The 22,375-nt window shown below is 41.8% G+C and overlaps 2 protein-coding genes across 2 annotated transcripts in view; both read left to right on the top strand.

Annotated features, from left to right (window-relative positions):
* Positions 1 to 22,375, top strand: part of LOC142195170 (uncharacterized) — a 215,400-nt gene that overhangs the window by 170,475 nt on the left and 22,550 nt on the right. The gene's annotated exons all lie outside the window — the stretch shown is intronic.
* LOC142190718 (gastrula zinc finger protein XlCGF66.1-like) lies at positions 9,564 to 21,740 on the top strand. Its single transcript, XM_075262311.1, has 4 exons — positions 9,564 to 9,705; positions 9,836 to 10,015; positions 10,094 to 10,217; positions 21,273 to 21,740. Exons 1-4 carry the CDS (start codon positions 9,628 to 9,630, stop codon positions 21,365 to 21,367), a joined length of 477 nt encoding a protein of 158 aa, XP_075118412.1. The 5' UTR covers positions 9,564 to 9,627; the 3' UTR covers positions 21,368 to 21,740.

Raw genomic sequence — 22,375 nt, 5'->3', positions numbered from 1 at the left:
AGGGGGTTAAAGCTGTGTGCCGGCTGCTTCCATTCATTCCTATGGAACTGCAGCGGAGCCTTCACACTGAGTATACGCCTCGCTCAGAATGAGCGCAGCGTATACGCCGTATGAAGGCTAACATTGTTAACTTTTCCCACAATGCTTGGCCAGTAGCAAAGCATTGTGAGAAATAATCACCGATCTCAATCCCACCTAATAAGATCGTGTTCAGAATTACGATCACGATTGTGAAATTTTCTCAACACGATCGCTCAACCCTAGTAATGACTCAATATAAAATATAGGGTTCACTGTATAATATAATCCTACTAATATTATAAATGTGAAAATTTGTGTTTGTTACTCAATCGCGCAAAAACGGCTGAATGAATTTGGATGAAATTTGGCACATAGATTGTAACCTGGAGTAACACATCGGCTACTTTTTAGCCTGGTAAATGACATGGCTTCACGACTATTATGAATTTATGTTCATATACTATATTACTGACACTGACTTGAGAAAACACCTTGACAGTATGCCAATTTTAGGGTTCATTCACACTAAGTATACGTTGAGCTGATTCTGAACGTAAAGCACGTTCAGAATCAGCGCGTACAAAGCAGATCCCATTCATTTCAATGGGAGCCGGCATATGAGCGCTCCCCATTGAAATGAATGGGCTGCTTTTTTCCCCTATTGGTTTCAATGTGATACGCGCATATCACATTGAAACCAATAGGGAGAAAAGCAGCCCATTCATTTCAATGGGGAGTGCTCATATGCCGGCTCCCATTGAAATGAATGGGATTTGCTTTGTACGCGCTGATTCTGAATGTGTTTTACGTTCAGAATCAGCTCAGCGTATACTTAGTGTGAATGCACCCTTAAACATTAAACAGGGTGGATGTCAAGCGGGGAGAGCAGTGTAGATGTGGAGAGAAGTGCAGCAACAAAGAGGGTGGCTAGAGGCAGAGGCATGTCCAGAGGCAGAGGACAGCTGTTTCACCGAAGCCAGGCCACAGCCAGCAGGGTCCAAAATGTTCCCTCCTGTAGCCAGCCTAGAAAAACTCCCACATCGAGGCCACAGTCTTCGGTGGTGTGGAATTTTTTAAATGTATGTGCAGCGGACAAATATACTGCGGTTTGCACACTCTGCAACTCCAAACTGAGTAGGGGCTCTGAATAGACCACTTATGACCACTGCCATGCGCCGTCATTTGGAAAGCATGCACTGGGCTCAGTGGCAGAGAGCAAACGCAGGACGATCGTCGTCCAGCGTTACCGCCACTGCCTCTCCCACCGCACCAGTGCTGGCGCTGCAGTCCAGACCACCAGCCAGGAAACCTCCACATCTGCCTCCGCCACTTTGGAGAGTTCTCCCTCATCCTCCCCTTTTCTTGCCTTAGCTCCTTCTCCTGTACCATCATGCGCCTCTTCATAGCAACCCACTGTCTCCCAGACTTTTGAGCGCAGGCAAAAATACAGCGCTACCCACCCCCATGCACAAGCCTTAAACGCGCACATCTCCAGACTCCTGGCCCAGGAGATGTTGCCATTCTGGCTTGGGGAAACTCAGGCCTTCCATGACCTGATGGCAAGTGCGGCACCTCGCTATGCCGTCCCTACTTCTCCCGCTGTGCTGTCCCCACCTTGCACCAGCACATGTCACGCAACATCAGGCAGGCCCTAAGTTCCGCGATTTGCACAAAGGTCCACTTGACCACTGACGCATGGACAAGTGCATGCGGACAGGGACGCTACATTTCACTGACGGCACACTGGGTGAATGTAGTTGAGGCTGGGACCATGTCACAAACTGGAGCGGTCTACCTCATTTCCCCGCCCAACATTCCTGGCAGGGGCTCTGAACCACCACCCTCCACCTCCTCCGCCATCACATTGACCCCAGCTACCTGCTGGAAACGCTGCAGCACTGGTGTGGGGAGACGTCAGCAGGCCGTGCTGAAGCTTATAAACTTGGGGGACAGACAGCACACTGCCTCAGAGGTGAGGGATGCCCTCCTTGATGAGACGGCAACATGGCTTTCGCCGCTGCACCTTGGCCCAGGCATGGTCGTGTGTGATAACGGCCGCAACCTGGTAGCGGCTCTGTAGATTGCCAACCTCCGACACGTTCCATGCCTGGCCCATGTGTTCAATTTAGTGGTAACATATCCCAATGTAGCCGAGCTACTGGTGAAAGTGTGGCGCTTGTGCGCCCACTTTCGCAAGTCTACAGTAGCCGCTACTAGCCTCCGAAGCCTCCAGCAACGCCTCCATCTGCCAGAACACCGGCTGTTGTGCGACGTCCCCACACGCTGGAACTCGACATACCACATGTTGAGTATAGTGTGTGAGCAGCAGAGACCCTTGATGGAGTACCATCTACAAAACCCAAGGGTTCCTCAGAGTCAGCTCCCGCAGCTTCTGCACCATGAGTGGCCATGGATGGCAGACTTATGCGAGATCTTGCGTGTCTTTGAGGAGTCAACCATGAGGGTCAGTTGTGACGACGCAATCGTGAGTGTCACAATCCCGCTTCTGTGTGTGATGTGAGAATCCCTCATCACCATCAGGGATAACGCATTGGACGCTGAGGAGTCGGGCATAGGAGCTGAAACATCCCAGCAGGATAGTCAGGGCACACTCATGTCAGCTTCACAGCGTATATTGAGGGATGAAGAGGAGGAGGATGACAAAGTGGCAGATCTCATTGTCACACAGGAGGCTAGCGGGGAAGTTCATTGCATCCCATTGCTGCAGCACAGATAGGGTGAAATGGAGAGTGACCATTCCGGTGGGGGCAGCCAAGTTATGCCAAGTAAGACTCTGGCACTCATGGCTGAATACATGTTGGAGTGCTTTTCAACTGAAAAACGCATTGTCAAAATCCTGGAGAGCAACAACTACTGGATTTTTTGCAATCCTTGACTTCTGGTATAAAAATATTTCTAATTTTATTCCGGTAGAGGAGAGGGCCAGTCGCATGAGTCATTGCCACAAGCAACTGGTGCAGAATATGATGGAGATGTTTCCATCAACTGTCGTTGGCGGCACACAGGAGAGTTCCTCCAACAGGCGAACAACTGCCATCCGGTCCACACCCGCAGGGGCACACTCTCCAAGGTCTGGGACACACCAAACTACCGCCACTGAGGGGCCTAGTGTCACCAGGAGGGACAAGTATAGGCGCATGTTGCGGGAGTACCTGGCCGACCACAGCCCTGTCTTCTCCGATCCCTCTGCTCCCTACACTTATTGGGTCTCCAAGTTGGATTTGTGGCTGGAACTTGCGCTGTACGCATTGGAGATACTTTCCTGCCACCAGCGCGCTATCGGAAAGAGTCTTCAGCGCAGCCGGTGGCATAATCACAGATAAGCGCAGCCGGCTGACTTTCATCAAAATGAACAGCCACTGGATAGACCCATCATTTTCATGTCCACCTGTGTCAAGCACCCCGACATGAAGTTTCATGTGTGTGCTCATCCTCTACAATTCCTCCTCCTCCTGTACCATCAGCGCTGCACAATTCTGCTCCTACTAGGCTCAATACACCCTGATTCCCCCCCAAACTCTGCTGGTTAGAGGCTCAACTCACTCCAAGGGCCAAAAACACTGTTTTGTAAAGGCTCTACTCACTCTAAGGGCCTCAGTCTCTGCTGGTAGCTCAGCTTAAGGGACTGTAACTTAATTTGGAAAAGGCTCCTGTTAAGGGCCATAAAAGTGAATTTTGGAAGGTCTTACCACATCACACACATCTACAATGACAGGTCAGGGTGGGGACTGATGGATTTCCCATTATCTATTCCATCTGTGGTTGTCATGGGCAACGTGATTTAAGGGGGGGCTTGTTAATGTTTCTTTAGCTTGAATTTGGGTTTGTGTCCATCCAATTGGGGAAGAAAGAAGGGTTCCAGGTATTTTCCCATTTTGATAGAGGTTTTTTTTGAGTGTGGAAAGTGTGTAGTTGTTAGGCTGTGATGTTGGGGTAAAGCAGTGACTTGGGCATGTTAGATGCCCCCAGACATGCGCCCCCTGCTGTCCCAGTTGCATTCCAGGTTTTGGCATCATTTCCTGGGGTGTGATAGTGGACTTGGTGACCCTCCTGAGTCGAATGGTGGGATCCTCTGAAACAAAGCATTTTCCCCATAGACTATAATGGGATTCGATATTCGATGGAATAGTCCAATATTGAGCGGCTATTCGAAACAAATAACGAATATTTTACGGTTCGCTCATCTCTAGAGCCTAACAAGTGGTCATGTGACTGTGATGTCATTAAAGGTCCTTTAGCCTACTAGCCTATGAAGAGATAACAGCAGGATCTGATCATGTGACTTGTTGACCCCTCCCACCCATGTGACATCACACAGGTCCTGTTACCAGGGTTACTACACAGATATACGGTAGGTCGGTCACAGTCCCGGCAGGATTATTATTAACCCCTTTACCCCCGGACAGTTCTGGACCATAAAGGCCTTGTGCGCATGTGCAGGTAATGCCTCCTCTGCAGCCCCTCAGTATCACACGGCTCAGGCTCTGACCCCCGGCCCAGCACATGGATCAGGTATATTCTAGTGTATGGGGAGGGGGAGCAGCTCCAGAGACCCCCAATACAGAGCACAGAGCTCCATAGACTGTGTACAGCTACCTGTATATACACTATATATATAACTACCTGTATATACACTATATATATAACTACCTGTATATACACTATATATATAACTACCTGTATATACACTATATATATAACTACCTGTATATACACTATATATATATAACTACCTGTATATACACTATATATATATAACTACCTGTATATACACTATATATATATAACTACCTGTATATACACTATATATATATATAACTACCTGTATATACACTATATATATAACTACCTGTATATACACTATATATATATAACTACCTGTATATACACTATATATATAACTACCTGTATATACACTATATATATAACTACCTGTATATACACTATATATATAACTACCTGTATATACACTATATATATATAACTACCTGTATATACACTATATATATATAACTACCTGTATATACACTATATATATATAACTACCTGTATATACACTATATATATAACTACCTGTATATACACTATATATATATAACTACCTGTATATACACTATATATATATAACTACCTGTATATACACTATATATATAACTACCTGTATATACACTATATATATAACTACCTGTATATACACTATATATATATAACTACCTGTATATACACTATATATATATAACTACCTGTATATACACTATATATATAACTACCTGTATATACACTATATATATAACTACCTGTATATACACTATATATATATAACTACCTGTATATACACTATATATATATAACTACCTGTATATACACTATATATATATAACTACCTGTATATACACTATATATATATAACTACCTGTATATACACTATATATATAACTACCTGTATATACACTATATATATAACTACCTGTATATACACTATATATATAAAGCTACCTGTATATACACTATATATATAACTACCTGTATATACACTATATATATAACTACCTGTATATACACTATATATATAACTACCTGTATATACACTATATATATATAACTACCTGTATATACACTATATATATATAACTACCTGTATATACACTATATATATATAACTACCTGTATATACACTATATATATATAACTACCTGTATATACACTATATATATAACTACCTGTATATACACTATATATATAACTACCTGTATATACACTATATATATAACTACCTGTATATACACTATATATATATAACTACCTGTATATACACTATATATATAACTACCTGTATATACACTATATATATAACTACCTGTATATACACTATATATATATATATATATAACTACCTGTATATACACTATATATAACTACCTGTATATACACTATATATATAACTACCTGTATATACACTATATATATAACTACCTGTATATACACTATATATATAACTACCTGTATATACACTATATATATATAACTACCTGTATATACACTATATATATATATATAAAGCTACCTGTATATACACTATATATATAACTACCTGTATATACACTATATATATAACTACCTGTATATACACTATATATATAACTACCTGTATATACACTATATATATATAACTACCTGTATATACACTATATATATATAACTACCTGTATATACACTATATATATATAACTACCTGTATATACACTATATATATATAACTACCTGTATATACACTATATATATAACTACCTGTATATACACTATATATATAACTACCTGTATATACACTATATATATAAAGCTACCTGTATATACACTATATATATAACTACCTGTATATACACTATATATATAACTACCTGTATATACACTATATATATAACTACCTGTATATACACTATATATATATAACTACCTGTATATACACTATATATATATAACTACCTGTATATACACTATATATATATATAACTACCTGTATATACACTATATATATATATAACTACCTGTATATACACTATATATATAACTACCTGTATATACACTATATATATAACTACCTGTATATACACTATATATATAACTACCTGTATATACACTATATATATAACTACCTGTATATACACTATATATATATAACTACCTGTATATACACTATATATATATAACTACCTGTATATACACTATATATATATATAACTACCTGTATATACACTATATATATATAACTACCTGTATATACACTATATATATATAACTACCTGTATATACACTATATATATATATAACTACCTGTATATACACTATATATATATAGCTACCTGTATATACACTATATATATAAAGCTACCTGTATATACACTATATATATAACTACCTGTATATACACTATATATATATAACTACCTGTATATACACTATATATATAACTACCTGTATATACACTATATATATAACTACCTGTATATACACTATATATATAACTACCTGTATATACACTATATATATAACTACCTGTATATACACTATATATATAACTACCTGTATATACACTATATATATAACTACCTGTATATACACTATATATATAACTACCTGTATATACACTATATATATAACTACCTGTATATACACTATATATATATAACTACCTGTATATACACTATATATATAACTACCTGTATATACACTATATATATATAACTACCTGTATATACACTATATATATAACTACCTGTATATACACTATATATATATAACTACCTGTATATACACTATATATATATATAACTACCTGTATATACACTATATATATATAACTACCTGTATATACACTATATATAACTACCTGTATATACACTATATATATAACTACCTGTATATACACTATATATAACTACCTGTATATACACTATATATATATAACTACCTGTATATACACTATATATATAACTACCTGTATATACACTATATATATAACTACCTGTATATACACTATATATATATAACTACCTGTATATACACTATATATATAACTACCTGTATATACACTATATATATATAACTACCTGTATATACACTATATATATATAACTACCTGTATATACACTATATATATATAACTACCTGTATATACACTATATATATATAACTACCTGTATATACACTATATATATATATAATTACCTGTATATACACTATATATATATAACTACCTGTATATACACTATATATATATAACTACCTGTATATACACTATATATATATAACTACCTGTATATACACTATATATATATAACTACCTGTATATACACTATATATATATAACTACCTGTATATACACTATATATATATAACTACCTGTATATACACTATATATATATAACTACCTGTATATACACTATATATATAACTACCTGTATATACACTATATATATAACTACCTGTATATACACTATATATATAACTACCTGTATATACACTATATATATATAACTACCTGTATATACACTATATATATATAACTACCTGTATATACACTATATATATATAACTACCTGTATATACACTATATATATATAACTACCTGTATATACACTATATATATATATAATTACCTGTATATACACTATATATATATAACTACCTGTATATACACTATATATATATAACTACCTGTATATACACTATATATATATAACTACCTGTATATACACTATATATATATAACTACCTGTATATACACTATATATATATAACTACCTGTATATACACTATATATATATAACTACCTGTATATACACTATATATATATAACTACCTGTATATACACTATATATATAACTACCTGTATATACACTATATATATAACTACCTGTATATACACTATATATATATAACTACCTGTATATACACTATATATATATATAAAGCTACCTGTATATACACTATATATATAACTACCTGTATATACACTATATATATAACTACCTGTATATACACTATATATATAACTACCTGTATATACACTGTATATATAACTACCTGTATATACACTGTATATATAACTACCTGTATATACACTATATATATATAACTACCTGTATATACACTATATATATATAACTACCTGTATATACACTATATATATATAACTACCTGTATATACACTATATATATATAACTACCTGTATATACACTATATATATAACTACCTGTATATACACTATATATATAAAGCTACCTGTATATACACTATATATATAAAGCTACCTGTATATACACTATATATATAAAGCTACCTGTATATACACTATATATATAACTACCTGTATATACACTATATATATAAAGCTACCTGTATATACACTATATATATATATAAAGCTACCTGTATATACACTATATTTATATAAAGATATATATAAAGCTACCGGTATATTATATATATTATAGCTACCGGTATATACTCTATATATACAGCTACCAGTACATACACACATTTATATATATATATGTATATACACACATACAGCTACCAGTACATACACTATATATACAGACTTTGGTACATACACTATATATATACAGCTACCGATACATAAACTATTTATACAGCTACCAGTACATACATTATATATACAGACTTTGGTACATATACTGTATGCAGCTAAGAGAAGTCTATGGAGTAACCATCACTTGCAGTGTATAAAACTGTAGAGGAACTCAGCGCCATCTTGTCAATTGTCATCGCTCCATATATATGTCCTGTACCAGCCTAGCATTGTCTGCCCGGTGTAGGACGCTCGTTCTACATTACAGGTTAGTGGAGAAGATACTGTGCAGAGAGGAGGAATGTGCCAGGTATCTTCACATACTAGAGCCTGAACCGGAAGCCCCTCGTATACTCTCTACTAATCCTATTTATTCCATGGGATTCCGTGTAGTGATTACATTGTCTCATCTTCTCTCCATTCAGGTTCCTACAATATAGAATCCTCTCAGTATCTTCTATATAAGAGAATATTCCTGATTGATCCATCAAGGATGGAAAGAGACAGGAACAAGATGGCGGAAAGTCTATTAAATGTCACCCTAGAGATCATCTACCAGCTTACTGGAGAGGTGAGAGATTCTGATGATGTCATCATTACATCATTCTTATCTATAGTAATAACAGATGATATGACTGGAGAGGTGATGGACTCTGGACATGTATGTAGTGAGATTTATTAATGTGTCTCCCCATAACCAGGATTACACAGTAGTGAAGAAGACCTCTAGTGGGCGCTGTCAGGCTCCTGTGTATGATGGATGTGGAGAACACCAGAGCCCAATTCCAGGGCCTCTACCCTACCCCATGATACAGGAGGAACTCAATGGACAGAAGATCCTTCAAATCACCAACAAGATGCTGGAGCTGCTGACTGGAGAGGTGACACTGCTGGGAATGCTGGGACATTATACAGTAACTGGAGGGGTCGGGGTGATGACTGTATCATTGTGTTGTCAGGTTCCTATAAGGTGTCAGGATGTCGTTGTCTATTTCTCCATGGAGGAGTGGGAGTATTTAGAAGGACACAAGGATCTGTACAAGGAGGTGATGATGGAGGACCACCAGCCCCTCACATCACCAGGTAATAGACATGACTATATACACATGGACTTCCAGTATTTGTATGTACAGAATGAATTCAGTCCCTGTCTGTGTTTCCTACAGGTAGATCCAGTAAGAGGACAACACCGGAGAGATGTCCCAGTCCTCTTCTTCCACAGGATGATCAGGTACCGTGATTCTCTGAAAATAATCCTTAGCATGATTTTTCAGAATTTTTGTAGTTTGCTTGAAATATAAGACCTCCTCTGAAAATAAACCATAGCTTCAGTTCATTTAAAAACAGTTACAGTAGACCCTACATCATTGAAAGCAAGCACCCTAAAAAGAATTGCACATTGACTTTAATTGGGCTATCTGTACAAGGTGGCACTAGTGAGAGAGTTCTCCACAACAATAAGGGTTGACTTCCTATAGTGCTGGTTTCTCATAGACTGATGGGGTAATGCTGGCATCAATTCGTTGTGGCTGCCTCTGGTCAACAGGGTAAGCCAATTGCTACACTTGGCTGCAGTGGAAGCCCTAACTCATTTTTTGGAGCAAAAAATAAAAGGATTTCTTGTACTCGCCATAAAATCCTTTTCCCATTGTTTCATTGGGGGATACAGCACCTTGGGGTATAGACCGGGCCACTAGGAAAACGAAAGCTGTCAGCTCCGCATAGACAGTCTATACCCTCTCACAGACAGTGCACTAAGGCACTTTGTACCACAGCAGTAGGAGAAAGTTAAAAAAAAAAAAAAATGGATCCAAGAACCACCAATAAATCCTAAGAAACAACAAAAAAATCCTGTGCAGAAAAAAATAACAGGTGGGATCTGTCCCCCAGTGAAAGAACGAGAAAAGGATTTCATGGTGAGTACAAAAAATTCCTTTTTCTCGCATATTTCACTTGGGGACACAGCACCTTAGATGTCCTAAAGCAGCCCCAGAGGGAGGGAAAACAGACAGCCATGCGAACAATCCAGCACACTGCCTTCAGAACCTTACAACCCAAGCTGGCATCTCTAGAAGACACAGAATGGATCAGGTAAAACTTAGTGAAAGTGTGAATAGAAGCACAAGCCTTGCACACCTGAGTAACAGAAGCCTGATGCCGAACAGCCCAGAAGGCACCGACAGACCTAGTAGAGTGAGCCGTCACACGGAAGGGCAGATCCTTACCCATAAGCTGATAGGCTTCCTTAATGACAGACCGAATCCATCTAGAGATGGAAACCTTGGAAGCAGGCAAGCTTTTCCTAGAGCCTACTAGAAGAATGAACAGAGCATCGGAAGGGGTCAGTGTGTTATGGTCTGGGGATCTCTGACCATGGACCGGCCCCTGACTGATAACTTCTCAATCAGGTTAAAGAAAAAACATACAAAAAAAACCCCAGAAGTATGAGCAGTTTGGAATAAGTAGTGTGGATACTCCTATACCCTGCCTTGCACAACTAGAAGTAGCCGTGGACCCGATTAACTTGCCTGAGTGGGCGCGAACACAGCCGGAGAATAGCTCACCTATAATAGTGAAACAGAAACCCCTGACTAGTTTCACATTTATGAAGGAGAAGCAGATACAGAAAAAGCCCCCCACAGAGGTCCGACTGGACACGGTGAATATGAGGGAACACAGGAATACTGAACTACGCAAAGGGATAGGGAAAAACAGAACTTAGTATCACACACAAAAAAACTTAACAAAAAATTCCAAACATCCAAGCAGTAAAAGACTAGGGTTCACTGCACCTGGAACAACTACGCTTGGAAATATAAGCTCAATACTTAGCTGAAGTTCAGGCTAATGTGAACAGGCAGCTAGGAAGCTGAATAGGCCAGGACTCAGATGGCATTGCAGGTTTCAGACAAACAGACCACATCTGGAACAAAGGCACTGAAGATTTAAGACCGGCACTGACAAAATGCAAGGCGGAGTATAAATAGCCAAAAGCAGGAGTAAAGAGAAGGCCCATTGGATATCAGAACCACCTGAATAGAAGCCCAGCACAGTAGAGAAACTTAACCCTTCCGAGGCTAAGACACACTAGCAATGGTCAGCAGGGCAGCTCATAGCACTGTGAAAATTCCGCTACTGCGCATCGGACAGTTCACGTGCAGAATGCCGTTCTGACACTCCACACCCAATCCTACCAGGCTGAGATAGAGAATACTGGGTCCTAACACAGTGAGAGCCAAGTAGACCCAGACAGCCCAGACAACATCTAGACAGTGCAGAAATCTGATCCTTCAGAGTAGAAAGACCAAGAGCCTGATCCAAACCAGACTTAAGAAAAGCCAGGATCCTGGGAAGAGAAAAGGAGCATGGATGACAATTGTCAGCTTCGCATCAGCGGACAAAGCATTCCAAGTGCGATGGTAAATTTTGGCCAACTGAGGTTGAGCATAATCTGAATGACAGGCTCAGAAAAACCTTGATGCCTTAGAGCCCTGGCTTCAACCTCCACGCCGTTAAATGCAGTTGATGTAAGGTGGGGTGGAATAGTGGCCCTTGAGAAAGAAGGTCCATTCGCAGAGGAAGAGGCCAAGGGGCGTCTGCCAACAGAAACATGAGATCCACGTACTAGGCCTGCCGAGGCCAGTCTGGAGCTACCAGGATGGCTGGAACCCCCTCAATCTTGAGCTTCTTGAGGACCCGAGGAAGAGGAGGGAACAGGTACAAAAGCTGAAAGTCCTACCAGGGAATCACAAGAGCATCGGCAGCGAGTGCTTGAGGGTCCCGGGACCTGACCACGTAGAGGGAGAGCTTGTGATTTAAACGGGAGGCGAAGAGGTCGACATCCGGAGAGCCCCACCTGGAACATAGCTGAAGAAAGATTTCCTGATGAAGGGACCAATCACCTGAATTGAGACTCGCGGCTGAGAAAGTTCGCTGCCCAATTGTCCACGCCTGGGATGTTCTTTTGCCAAGTTTTATTAACAGAAGTTGTAAATTTGCTTCAAAGATGGCCGGTTAATTAGGATTTAACACAATTTTATTTAAAATACTATAATGACAAATCAATTATGGTAAAATGATTGCATATAAATGATATAATACATTGATTACTAGATATAGTGTGATATTGCGTACACTCCTGCAAAATGCTAGATATAAAGATTAATATACAAAGATTAAGATATACAGGATTAGGTAGGGAGGTATGGATGATTTGAACGGGGCGCGACACAAGGTGGGGATAACCTTGGTGGATAAAGAGTGGAGGTATCTGCTCGTCAGGAGCCGCCATTTTAGTAGCAATGGAGATGTGGTCGATAGGGCATCATGTGTTAGTGTACAACACCTTTATTAAAATGGGCCGTTCTGTCATTCAAACACAGAGAAATTTCCGGAATCATTTCAATGTCCGTACCGTTCGGTCACCTCCTCGTGCAGTTCCGGGTCACAAAGAACCTGTTCGTTGAAAGTTATTCATCCACTTCATTATCGTGTCAAATTTCGGAACACGACCATGACGGCCAACGTTGAAATGATTCTGGAAACGTGTCTGTGTTTGAATGACAGAACGGCCCCTTTCAGGGTTAACACTGCAAATACTGACTTGCTGCACTAACTCATTCTAACTGTCAATATAAGCTTTTGTTACTCATAATATGATTGCAATTCTATTTCTGTATGTGATAAAAACATCTGACAAACACACAGAAAAACCAGAGGGCAGCAGATCATGTGAAAATATAAGATTTGTGTCATTCTCAAAACTTTTGGCCATGACTTTACAATTTGTGATGGGACTCCCCAAATACTTTTTGGCACCCATTTACGGGAATAATTGATTCCATTCTAAGGAGTGCATATCTTTTGTATATATTTGAATTAAGTGGTCCAGACTGGATTGAAACCTGTCCCAGTATGACAGAATCGCCAGCTGAAGAGGCCGCGAGTGGAAATGGGCAAAGGGGATGGCCTCAAATGATGAGACCATCAAGCTCAGGATCCGCATGCAGAAACAGGAGGGAACACAGAGACCTCTCCCGAAGACGCAACACACTGGACTGAAGGGCCCGGACCTTGGGCTCTGGAAGAAGAATCCTGCCCAAATGGGTATCCAAAATCATACCTAGAAACTCTATGCGCTGAGTCAGCAAGACGTTGATGATCCAGCTGAACTGCGGAAGAAGATCCAGGGTGATCTGCAAGATGGAGAGATTGTCTGTCCTGGAGGGAGCCTTGATCATAAGGTCGTCCAGATAAGGAATGACAGCAACGCTTCTGGAACGGAGAATGACCATGAGAGAGGCCATCACCTTGGTGAAAACTCGAAGGGCGGAGGCCAGCCCGAAGGACAGTGCCAGCATAGGAGGGGAGGGGGAGCAGTTATACTCACCCATGTTTAAATCTTCACATACTTACCCTATCTGGCGTCTTCAGATGCCACAGATTCACCCCATTGGTGAGTATGGGATTGGGACTGGGTGACCGGCGAGGTGCTGTATTACAGAGTGTTGCGCCCGTAAGGGGGTACGACTAGTGTGGTGTACACACTGATGACCCCCCTGCCCTGAAAGAGAAAGAAAAAATAAAAATGGTGGAAGACATAAAAAAACTTCAGTCAGGTCGTGACTGCCTCCTATGACACTAGGTTTAAAACTTCCTTAGTGCACGGTCTGTGAGAAGGTATAGACTGTGGAGGCAGAGCTGACAGCCTTAGTTTTCCAAATGGCCGGGTCTATACTCCAAGCGGTTCTGTTCCCCAGTGAAACATGAGAGAAAATATAAGACCATGTCTTATTTTTGGAGAAGCATGGTAGATGGAGATATTCCCTATGATGTGTAGCCGGGCTGTGAAGTCCTTGTGTCTCTTTCCCTCGTTGCTGACTTACAATATTTATTTCACAGTTTCAGGATAAAGAGCTGAACAATGTTATGGCGGTAACAATAAAGGAAGAGCCCTATGTGAGTGGTGATGAGGAGTGTGAGGAGGACATTCCTACAGGGAACCGCCCAGGTGAGGAGTCACCACTATATAAAGCACAGAAGGGTCACTGATTCTAGTCAGACATTGTTTAGACTATTTGTTGTTCCCCAATTCAGGTAAAATACTAATAATACATGAATATAAATGTGATACCGCTATAAGGGGTAATAAATGTAGCATAGAATAGAACGGACAGCAGGAATATGGACTTGACATCGATGTGAACGATCTTCCTCATCAGCTGTCAGTCCTCGTGAAGGGAAAGAATTTACCAGTTGGATTGGGAGAATTCTACTCTATAAAATGATAATTCTGACGGGAATTCTTTACTATCTTCATACCCTGGTGTTTCCGATACCTAGACGTGTTTTTCATGATTTTCAGAAGCAGATGCTTAATTTTAATTGAAATCATAGTAAGCGTAGGATGGCCTTTTCTGTCCTATTCAAGAGTCGAGCACAAAGGGGTATGGGAATTCCCAATTTGTACCACTAACATGCTGTTATTATTTTGGGTCAGATTAAATTTTGGCTCAAGTCCAACCATGACAAAGTGTGGCCCGGAGTCAAGGCTCATCTGGTGCGAGTGATGAGTTGGGAAGGTATTTTGCACTCTATGGTAAAGGATGTAGTGTTACTGTCCTATACGCTACCTGTGGTTTTGGCTACCATGGAGGCATGGCGCTTGATTAGCTCTACTATGAATAATTCTATTCATAGGGTCTCCTTAAATGTTCCTATCAATGTACTCCCATTTAAGATCCCTTGCCTGTTCCTTGACATTTGGTGTAGGTGTGGAATTCGGTTTATATCTGACCTCTGTTTAGGTGAAACACTGGTTCCCTTTGACAAGCCTCAGGCGGAATGTAATTTACCTCTGACAGAAGAGTTCACTTGTAATAGACTGGTATCGTACTTGGCTGGGTATCGTTTGTGGCAAGTGCTCTTGCCACAATCTGCAGCAGATTTGCTTTCCTCCTCTGCCCCTAAGATGGCCACAAAGGTAAAAACTCTATACCAGATGTTAAACTCAGATAGCGCCTCTCATAAAACTATCCATATGTTGCGTTGGGGAGATGTTTTGAATTGACATTTTGAGGTGGCTCATTGGCGAGAGGCGGTGGACTGGGCAAAGAGAGCCACAGCCTGTGCTTCACACTGGGAACAGTACTGTATAGTAAGTTATTGATGAGATGGTATTACCCCCTCTCCATCTTCCTAAATTCTTTCACACTTGTTGTTTCACACCCTAGTCGCTTGAGAGGATGCGGCGGAATAGACTCATTGGTGCACCTATTCTGCGATTGCCCATTGATCAGGCTTTTCTAGGCATCAGTTTTCTCTCTAATAAAAAAATGTATGCTATGAGGGTACTAGCTTTACTCTGAGATAGCTTTACTACTGCTTGGCATACACTTTGTTCCACATAAAACTAGAACAGTCCTGTGCCACCTCCTAGGTGCTGCCTGGTTGTGGTGCAACGTGACGTTGGTAGGTGGAGCGAGACATGATGTTCCAAATGTGCTCAATCGGATTCAGGTCTGGGGAACGGGTGGGACAGTCCATAGCTTCAATGCCTTCATCTTGCAGGAACTGCCGACACACTCCAGCCACATGAGGTCTGGCATTGTCCTGCAATAGGAGGAACCCAGGGCCAACCGCACCAGCATATGGTCTCACAAGGGGTCTGAGGATTTCATCTCGGTACCTAATGACAGTCAGACCACCTCTGGTGAGCACATGGAGGGCTGTGGGACCCTCCAGAGAAATGCGACTCCACACCATTACTGACACACTGCCAAACCGGTCATGCTGAAGGATGTTGCAGAAAGCAGATCGCTCTCCACAGCATTTCCAGACTCTGTCACGTCTGTCACGTGCTCAGTGTGAGCCTGTTTTCATCTGTGAAGAGCACAGGGCACCAGTGGCGAAGTTGCCAATCCTGGTGCTCTGTAGCAAATGCCAAGTGTCCTGCACGGTGTTGGGCTGTGAGCACAACCCCCATCTGTGGACGTTGGGCCCTCATAACATCCTCGTAGAGTCGGTTTCTAACCAGTTGTGCAGACACATGCGCATTTGTGGCCTGCTGGAGGTCATTTTGTAGGGCTCTGTCAGTGCTCCTCCTGTTCCTCCTTACACAAAGGCGGAGGTAGCGGTCCTGCTGCTGGGATGTTTCCCTCCTACTGCCCCCTCCACATCTCCTGGTGTACTGGCCTGTCTCCTTATAGCACCTCCAGCCTCTGGACACTACACTGACAGATACAGCAAACATTCTTGCTCACATTGATGTGTCATCCTAGATGAGCTGCACTACCTGAGCCACTTGTGTGGGTTGTAGAGTCCGTCTCGTGTTACCACGAGTGTGAAAGCACAACCAACATTCAAAAATGACCTAAACATCAGCCAGAAAGCATTGGTACTGAGATGTGGTCTGTGGTCCCCACCTGCAGAACCCTCCTTTATTGAGTGTGTCTCAATAATTGCCAATAATTAACATCCGTTGTCTATTCCATTTGCAAAAATGGCAGGTCAAAGTGATTGTCAATCAGTGTTGCTTGGCGTTACATTCTGTTGCTTAAGGGCCCCTTCACATGGAGTATACGCTGGCTGATTCTGAATTCTTATTTAAAAGGATCCTATCACTCACACACAATTTTTTGTAGGTACCATGTCAGTAAAACCTTAAGAAAGGCTATCCTTCTCCTACCTTTCGTCGTCTTCTCCACACCGCCGTTCGCCTGCAATCCCGTTTTTTCTCTGTACGTAAATTAGCTCTCTCGCAGCACTGGATGCATCCCCAATGCTGCGAGAGAACTCTCTCCAGCGCCGCCTCCTCTTCTTCAGCAGTGTCATCTTCAGCCTCTTCTTCTGGCGGTGACTTGTAACTTCTAAGGCCTCGGGCCTTGGGCAGAGCAGACTGCGCATGCTGCACAGGCCGCGAGAAAATGGCCGCTTACAATACTGTGCAAGCGGCCATTTTCTCATAGCCTGTGGGTATGTGCAGTCTACTCTGCCCAAGGCCTTAGAATTTACAAGCCACCGCCGGAAGAAGAGGCTGAAGATGATACTGCAGAAGAAGAGGAGGCAGCGCTGGAGAGAGTTCTCTCGCAGCATTGGGGACGCACCCAGTGCTGTATGAGCGCTGGGGCCCGCCCCCAGTGCTGCGAGAGAGCTAATTTACAAACCGAGAAAAACCGGGATTGTAGGCGAACTGCAGTGCGGAGAAGACGACGACAGGTAGGAGAAGGATAGCCTTTCTTAAGGCTATTCCGACGTGGTACCTACAAAAAATTGTGTGTGAGTGATAGGATCCCTTTAAAATTCAATAAAAATGTATTGAAATAAAAAAAGAGAGTGAATCTTCCTGTAAATCGGGGGGCCCTGTATGAGGGGGAGGGGATGTCTCGTCTTAGCGTCAGCTGTGACATCTAATTGTTGGGTAAAGCTGGTAGGGGATGAGCTCAGTGTGATAGATGGGAATGGGGTCGTCTGGGTCATAGATGGACTTACCATAAATGTAGTCAGTACATGTGCGGGGGCGATATGGGGGTGTACAATAACAATTGGGGTAACAACATGGAAACACATCCGGTACATCAGCAGAAGTGCAAATCCAGAAGCCACTATTAGTGTAAGTAAAGGAAGTGGCTGATCCTAAGAGATTACTGGAATTACATAGTGATGGCCATGAAATAAGATGTGCCTGGGATCCGCAGTAAGATGTATGACCAAGCAAAGCTACGTGAGGAGTCCTTACACCTGTAAGATGGAGCGCAGCTCTGCAGGGTCACTTCATGGCGTGAATCCACCTCTGTCACCTCACACCTTGTATGACATAGGCTGAGAAAGACCAAGAGGGACAGATGGTAGAAAACCCCAGAATAGATGACATTATGTAGAAGACAAGAAGTTCCGGTGTCTTCTGCTGGAGATTCATGAAGCTGGAGTGTCGCTCTTTGAGCTTTAGGTGTATGTATAGTTTACCACAGTGGGGGGTCGGTGGAGGTTGTAAGCTGAGAGAATCAGTCACCAGCACTAAACTCTGGTAAGTGTCAAAGGTGATGTAAAGATCCTCACATAGCCATGACAGATCTGATGACCATCTCGCTGTAGAGCGTCTTCCATTTACAGAAACTGAAATTTGGAAGTAGTTTATGGTAAAGCATTGTGGTGAGAGGTTTCAGCAGACGTCTCTTTGCCAAAGTTGTTGCAGGTCTTGAAATATTGGTGCAGGGAATGGAGCCTGCTGGGAGGAGTAGTACGACGGCAATTGTAGACAGCTAGAGTAACTACCGTGTGCAGCCCGGACAGCAGATAAATGGACTTTGAATGACTGGTAGGTTGTCTCAGGTATCTGGAGCCATGCTGACAGCAGTGCATCCCACATTTACTGGAGGGTACATGGGGGAGGATTCATAGAATGAACACAACGAACAAGATGGCCCCACAGATGCTCAATTGGGTTCAAGTCTAGGAAATTAGAGAGCCAGGGAAGTACTTGGAAGTCTTGGTCGTTCTCTTCCGACCATTGTCAGGCATTTGTAGACGTTATTTTTCAGGAGGGTTCAATTTGCCACATAGAAGACAAACGGCATGTATGGGTGTATGTGATCTGCCAGGATGGATTCATACCCAAATCTGTTCAGATTGCCTTCTACATAGATGAGCGGGCCCAGAGAATGGTGTGAAAAAATTCTCCAGACTATAACGCTGCCGTCACCAGCTTGTCTTCTTCCAGCACTGGTTGCAGGTGTTTGTTCTCTGATGTTTCTTGCCTGACTTGCCGATGTCCATCCATTCCATGAAGCAGAAAACAGGACTCCTCGAAGAAGGCAACCCTTAGCCAATCATTGGCGGTCCAATTCTAATATGGCCGTGTCAGTTGAAGCCTTTTGTTTGCTAGCGTAAGAACAATCGAAGCTCCACACACATCAGGGTTCACCAAACTGTTACTTTAGACACATCTGGTAGCCCCGATTCATTTTCACGCTGAGCTGCTCCACTGTAGTGTGTGAATCTGTACTCGCACATCTTCATAGCTGAGTTTCAACTTTCATATCAGTGGCACGTGATTCTCCAGTTTCCATGTTGGTTATTCCCATTGGTGTCATTTCTCCACTCACAATACACACGGACAGTTCACAACCTGCGCTGTTGGAGAAATACTGTCACCCTTGGCCTGACAGCCAATAATCATCCCTTGTGCAACTCTGATAAATTGCCCCCCTTTACCCGAGTTCAGCCTATCACACACCTTATATACCCACCAAGCCGGCCCACAACAAGTCACTTCCTTCCTGAGCTACACGCTGCCGACGTCAGAAGTAGGAGGTGGTGATAATAATGGGACTCAACTCTTCTATTTCTTCCATGGGATTCCGTGTAGTGTTTACATTGTCTCATCTTCTCTCCATTCAGGTTCCTACAATATAGAATCCTCTCAGTATCTTCTATATAAGAGAATATTCCTGATTGATCCATCAAGGATGGAAAGAGACAGGAACAAGATGGCGGAAAGTCTATTAAATCTCACCCTAGAGATCATCTACCAGCTTACTGGAGAGGTGAGAGATTCTGATGATGTCATCATGACATCATTCTTATCTATAGTAATAACAGATGATATGACTGGAGAGGTGATGGACTCTGGACATGTATGTAGTGATATTTATTAATGTGTCTCCCCATAACCAGGATTACACAGTAGTGAAGAAGACCTCTAGTGGGCGCTATCAGGCTCCTGTGTATGAAGGATATGGAGGAACCCTGAGCCCAATCCCGGGGCCTCCATCTCACCCCCTGCTACAGGAGGAGATCAATGGACAGAAGATCCTAGAACTCACCAACAAGATGCTGGAGCTGCTGACTGGAGAGGTGACACTGCTGGGAATGCTGGGACATTATACAGTAACTGGAGGGGTCGGGGTGATGACTGTATCATTGTGTTGTCAGGTTCCTATAAGGTGTCAGGATGTCGCTGTCTATTTCTCCATGGAGGAGTGGGAGTATTTAGAAGGACACAAGGATCTGTACAAGGAGGTGATGATGGAGGACCACCAGCCCCTCACATCAGCAGGTAATAGACATGACTATATACACATGGACTTCCATTATTTATATGTATAGAATGAATTCAGTCCCTGTCTGTGTTTCCTACAGGTAGATCCAGTAAGAGGACAACACCGGAGAGATGTCCCAGTCCTCTTCTTCCACAGGATGATCAGGTAGATGGAGATATTCCCTATGATGTGTAGACGGGCTGTGAAGTCCTTGTGGTCAGTCTTGTTGTATCCAGCAGTATTATATGGTTATATACATGGGCGGTGTCATTGAGCCGCCATCTAATATGTTTATCCGGCTTCTCACAGACCTGCAGCTACTGTCAGGACATCTTTCATCTTCATGCGGATTAATGATCTAGAACATTCTCTGTGACTTCCCCATTTGTCCGGTGACTTTTACATTATTTGTTTCACAGATTTTCCATCAGGATAAAGATCTGAGCGACATTAATGCTATATCTATGAGAATAAAGGAAGAGCCCTATGTGAGTGGTGATGAGGAGTGTGAGGAGGACATTCCTACAGGGACCCGCCCAGGTGAGGAGTCACCACTATATAAAGCACAGAAGGGTCACTGATTCTATTCAGACATTGTTTAGACTATTTGTTGTTCCCCGATTCAGGTAAAATACTAATAATACATGAATATAAATGTGATACCGCTATAGGGGGTAATAAATGTAGTATAGAATAGAACGGACAGCAGGAATATGGACTTGACATCGATGTGAACGAGGCAAATTTCTTCCTCACCGGCTGTCAGTCCTCGTGAAGGCAGATTCCGCCTCAGAGCTCTATGGAAATAAATGCTAGAAAATTAAGAGGTGGAAAATCCCGCCTGGCCAGTAAGGAATCTGATGGAGATTCGGGGGCTGATAGGGTTGAGCGATCAGGATCGGGAAAGATCGGATCCCGATTGGCGATCGAGCAAATTTCACGATCGGGATCGGCTGGAAAATGATCGGAAATCGGATTTTAAAATCGAACCTGAAATCTCAAGATGTGTATGGGGTGTAATACAGTAAGATTTGTGGTATCCTACAGTATTATTCCACATAAGTGGCCATATTTAAGCAGCCATAGATTGTGTTCACCTCTACAGTGACAGTGGTGGCGTCTCCTGCCCCGCTTCATTACTATTTACTATCACTGACCTCCGTCTCAGCACAGTGAATACCAATGAAGTAGGCCGCGCTGCCG

Source organism: Leptodactylus fuscus, chromosome 1 (genome assembly GCF_031893055.1).
Source record: "Leptodactylus fuscus isolate aLepFus1 chromosome 1, aLepFus1.hap2, whole genome shotgun sequence".
Classification (NCBI taxonomy): Eukaryota; Metazoa; Chordata; class Amphibia; order Anura; family Leptodactylidae; genus Leptodactylus; species Leptodactylus fuscus.
The sequence above is the reverse complement of the archived record's forward strand: the minus strand, read 5'-3'. Positions and strand labels throughout refer to the sequence as shown.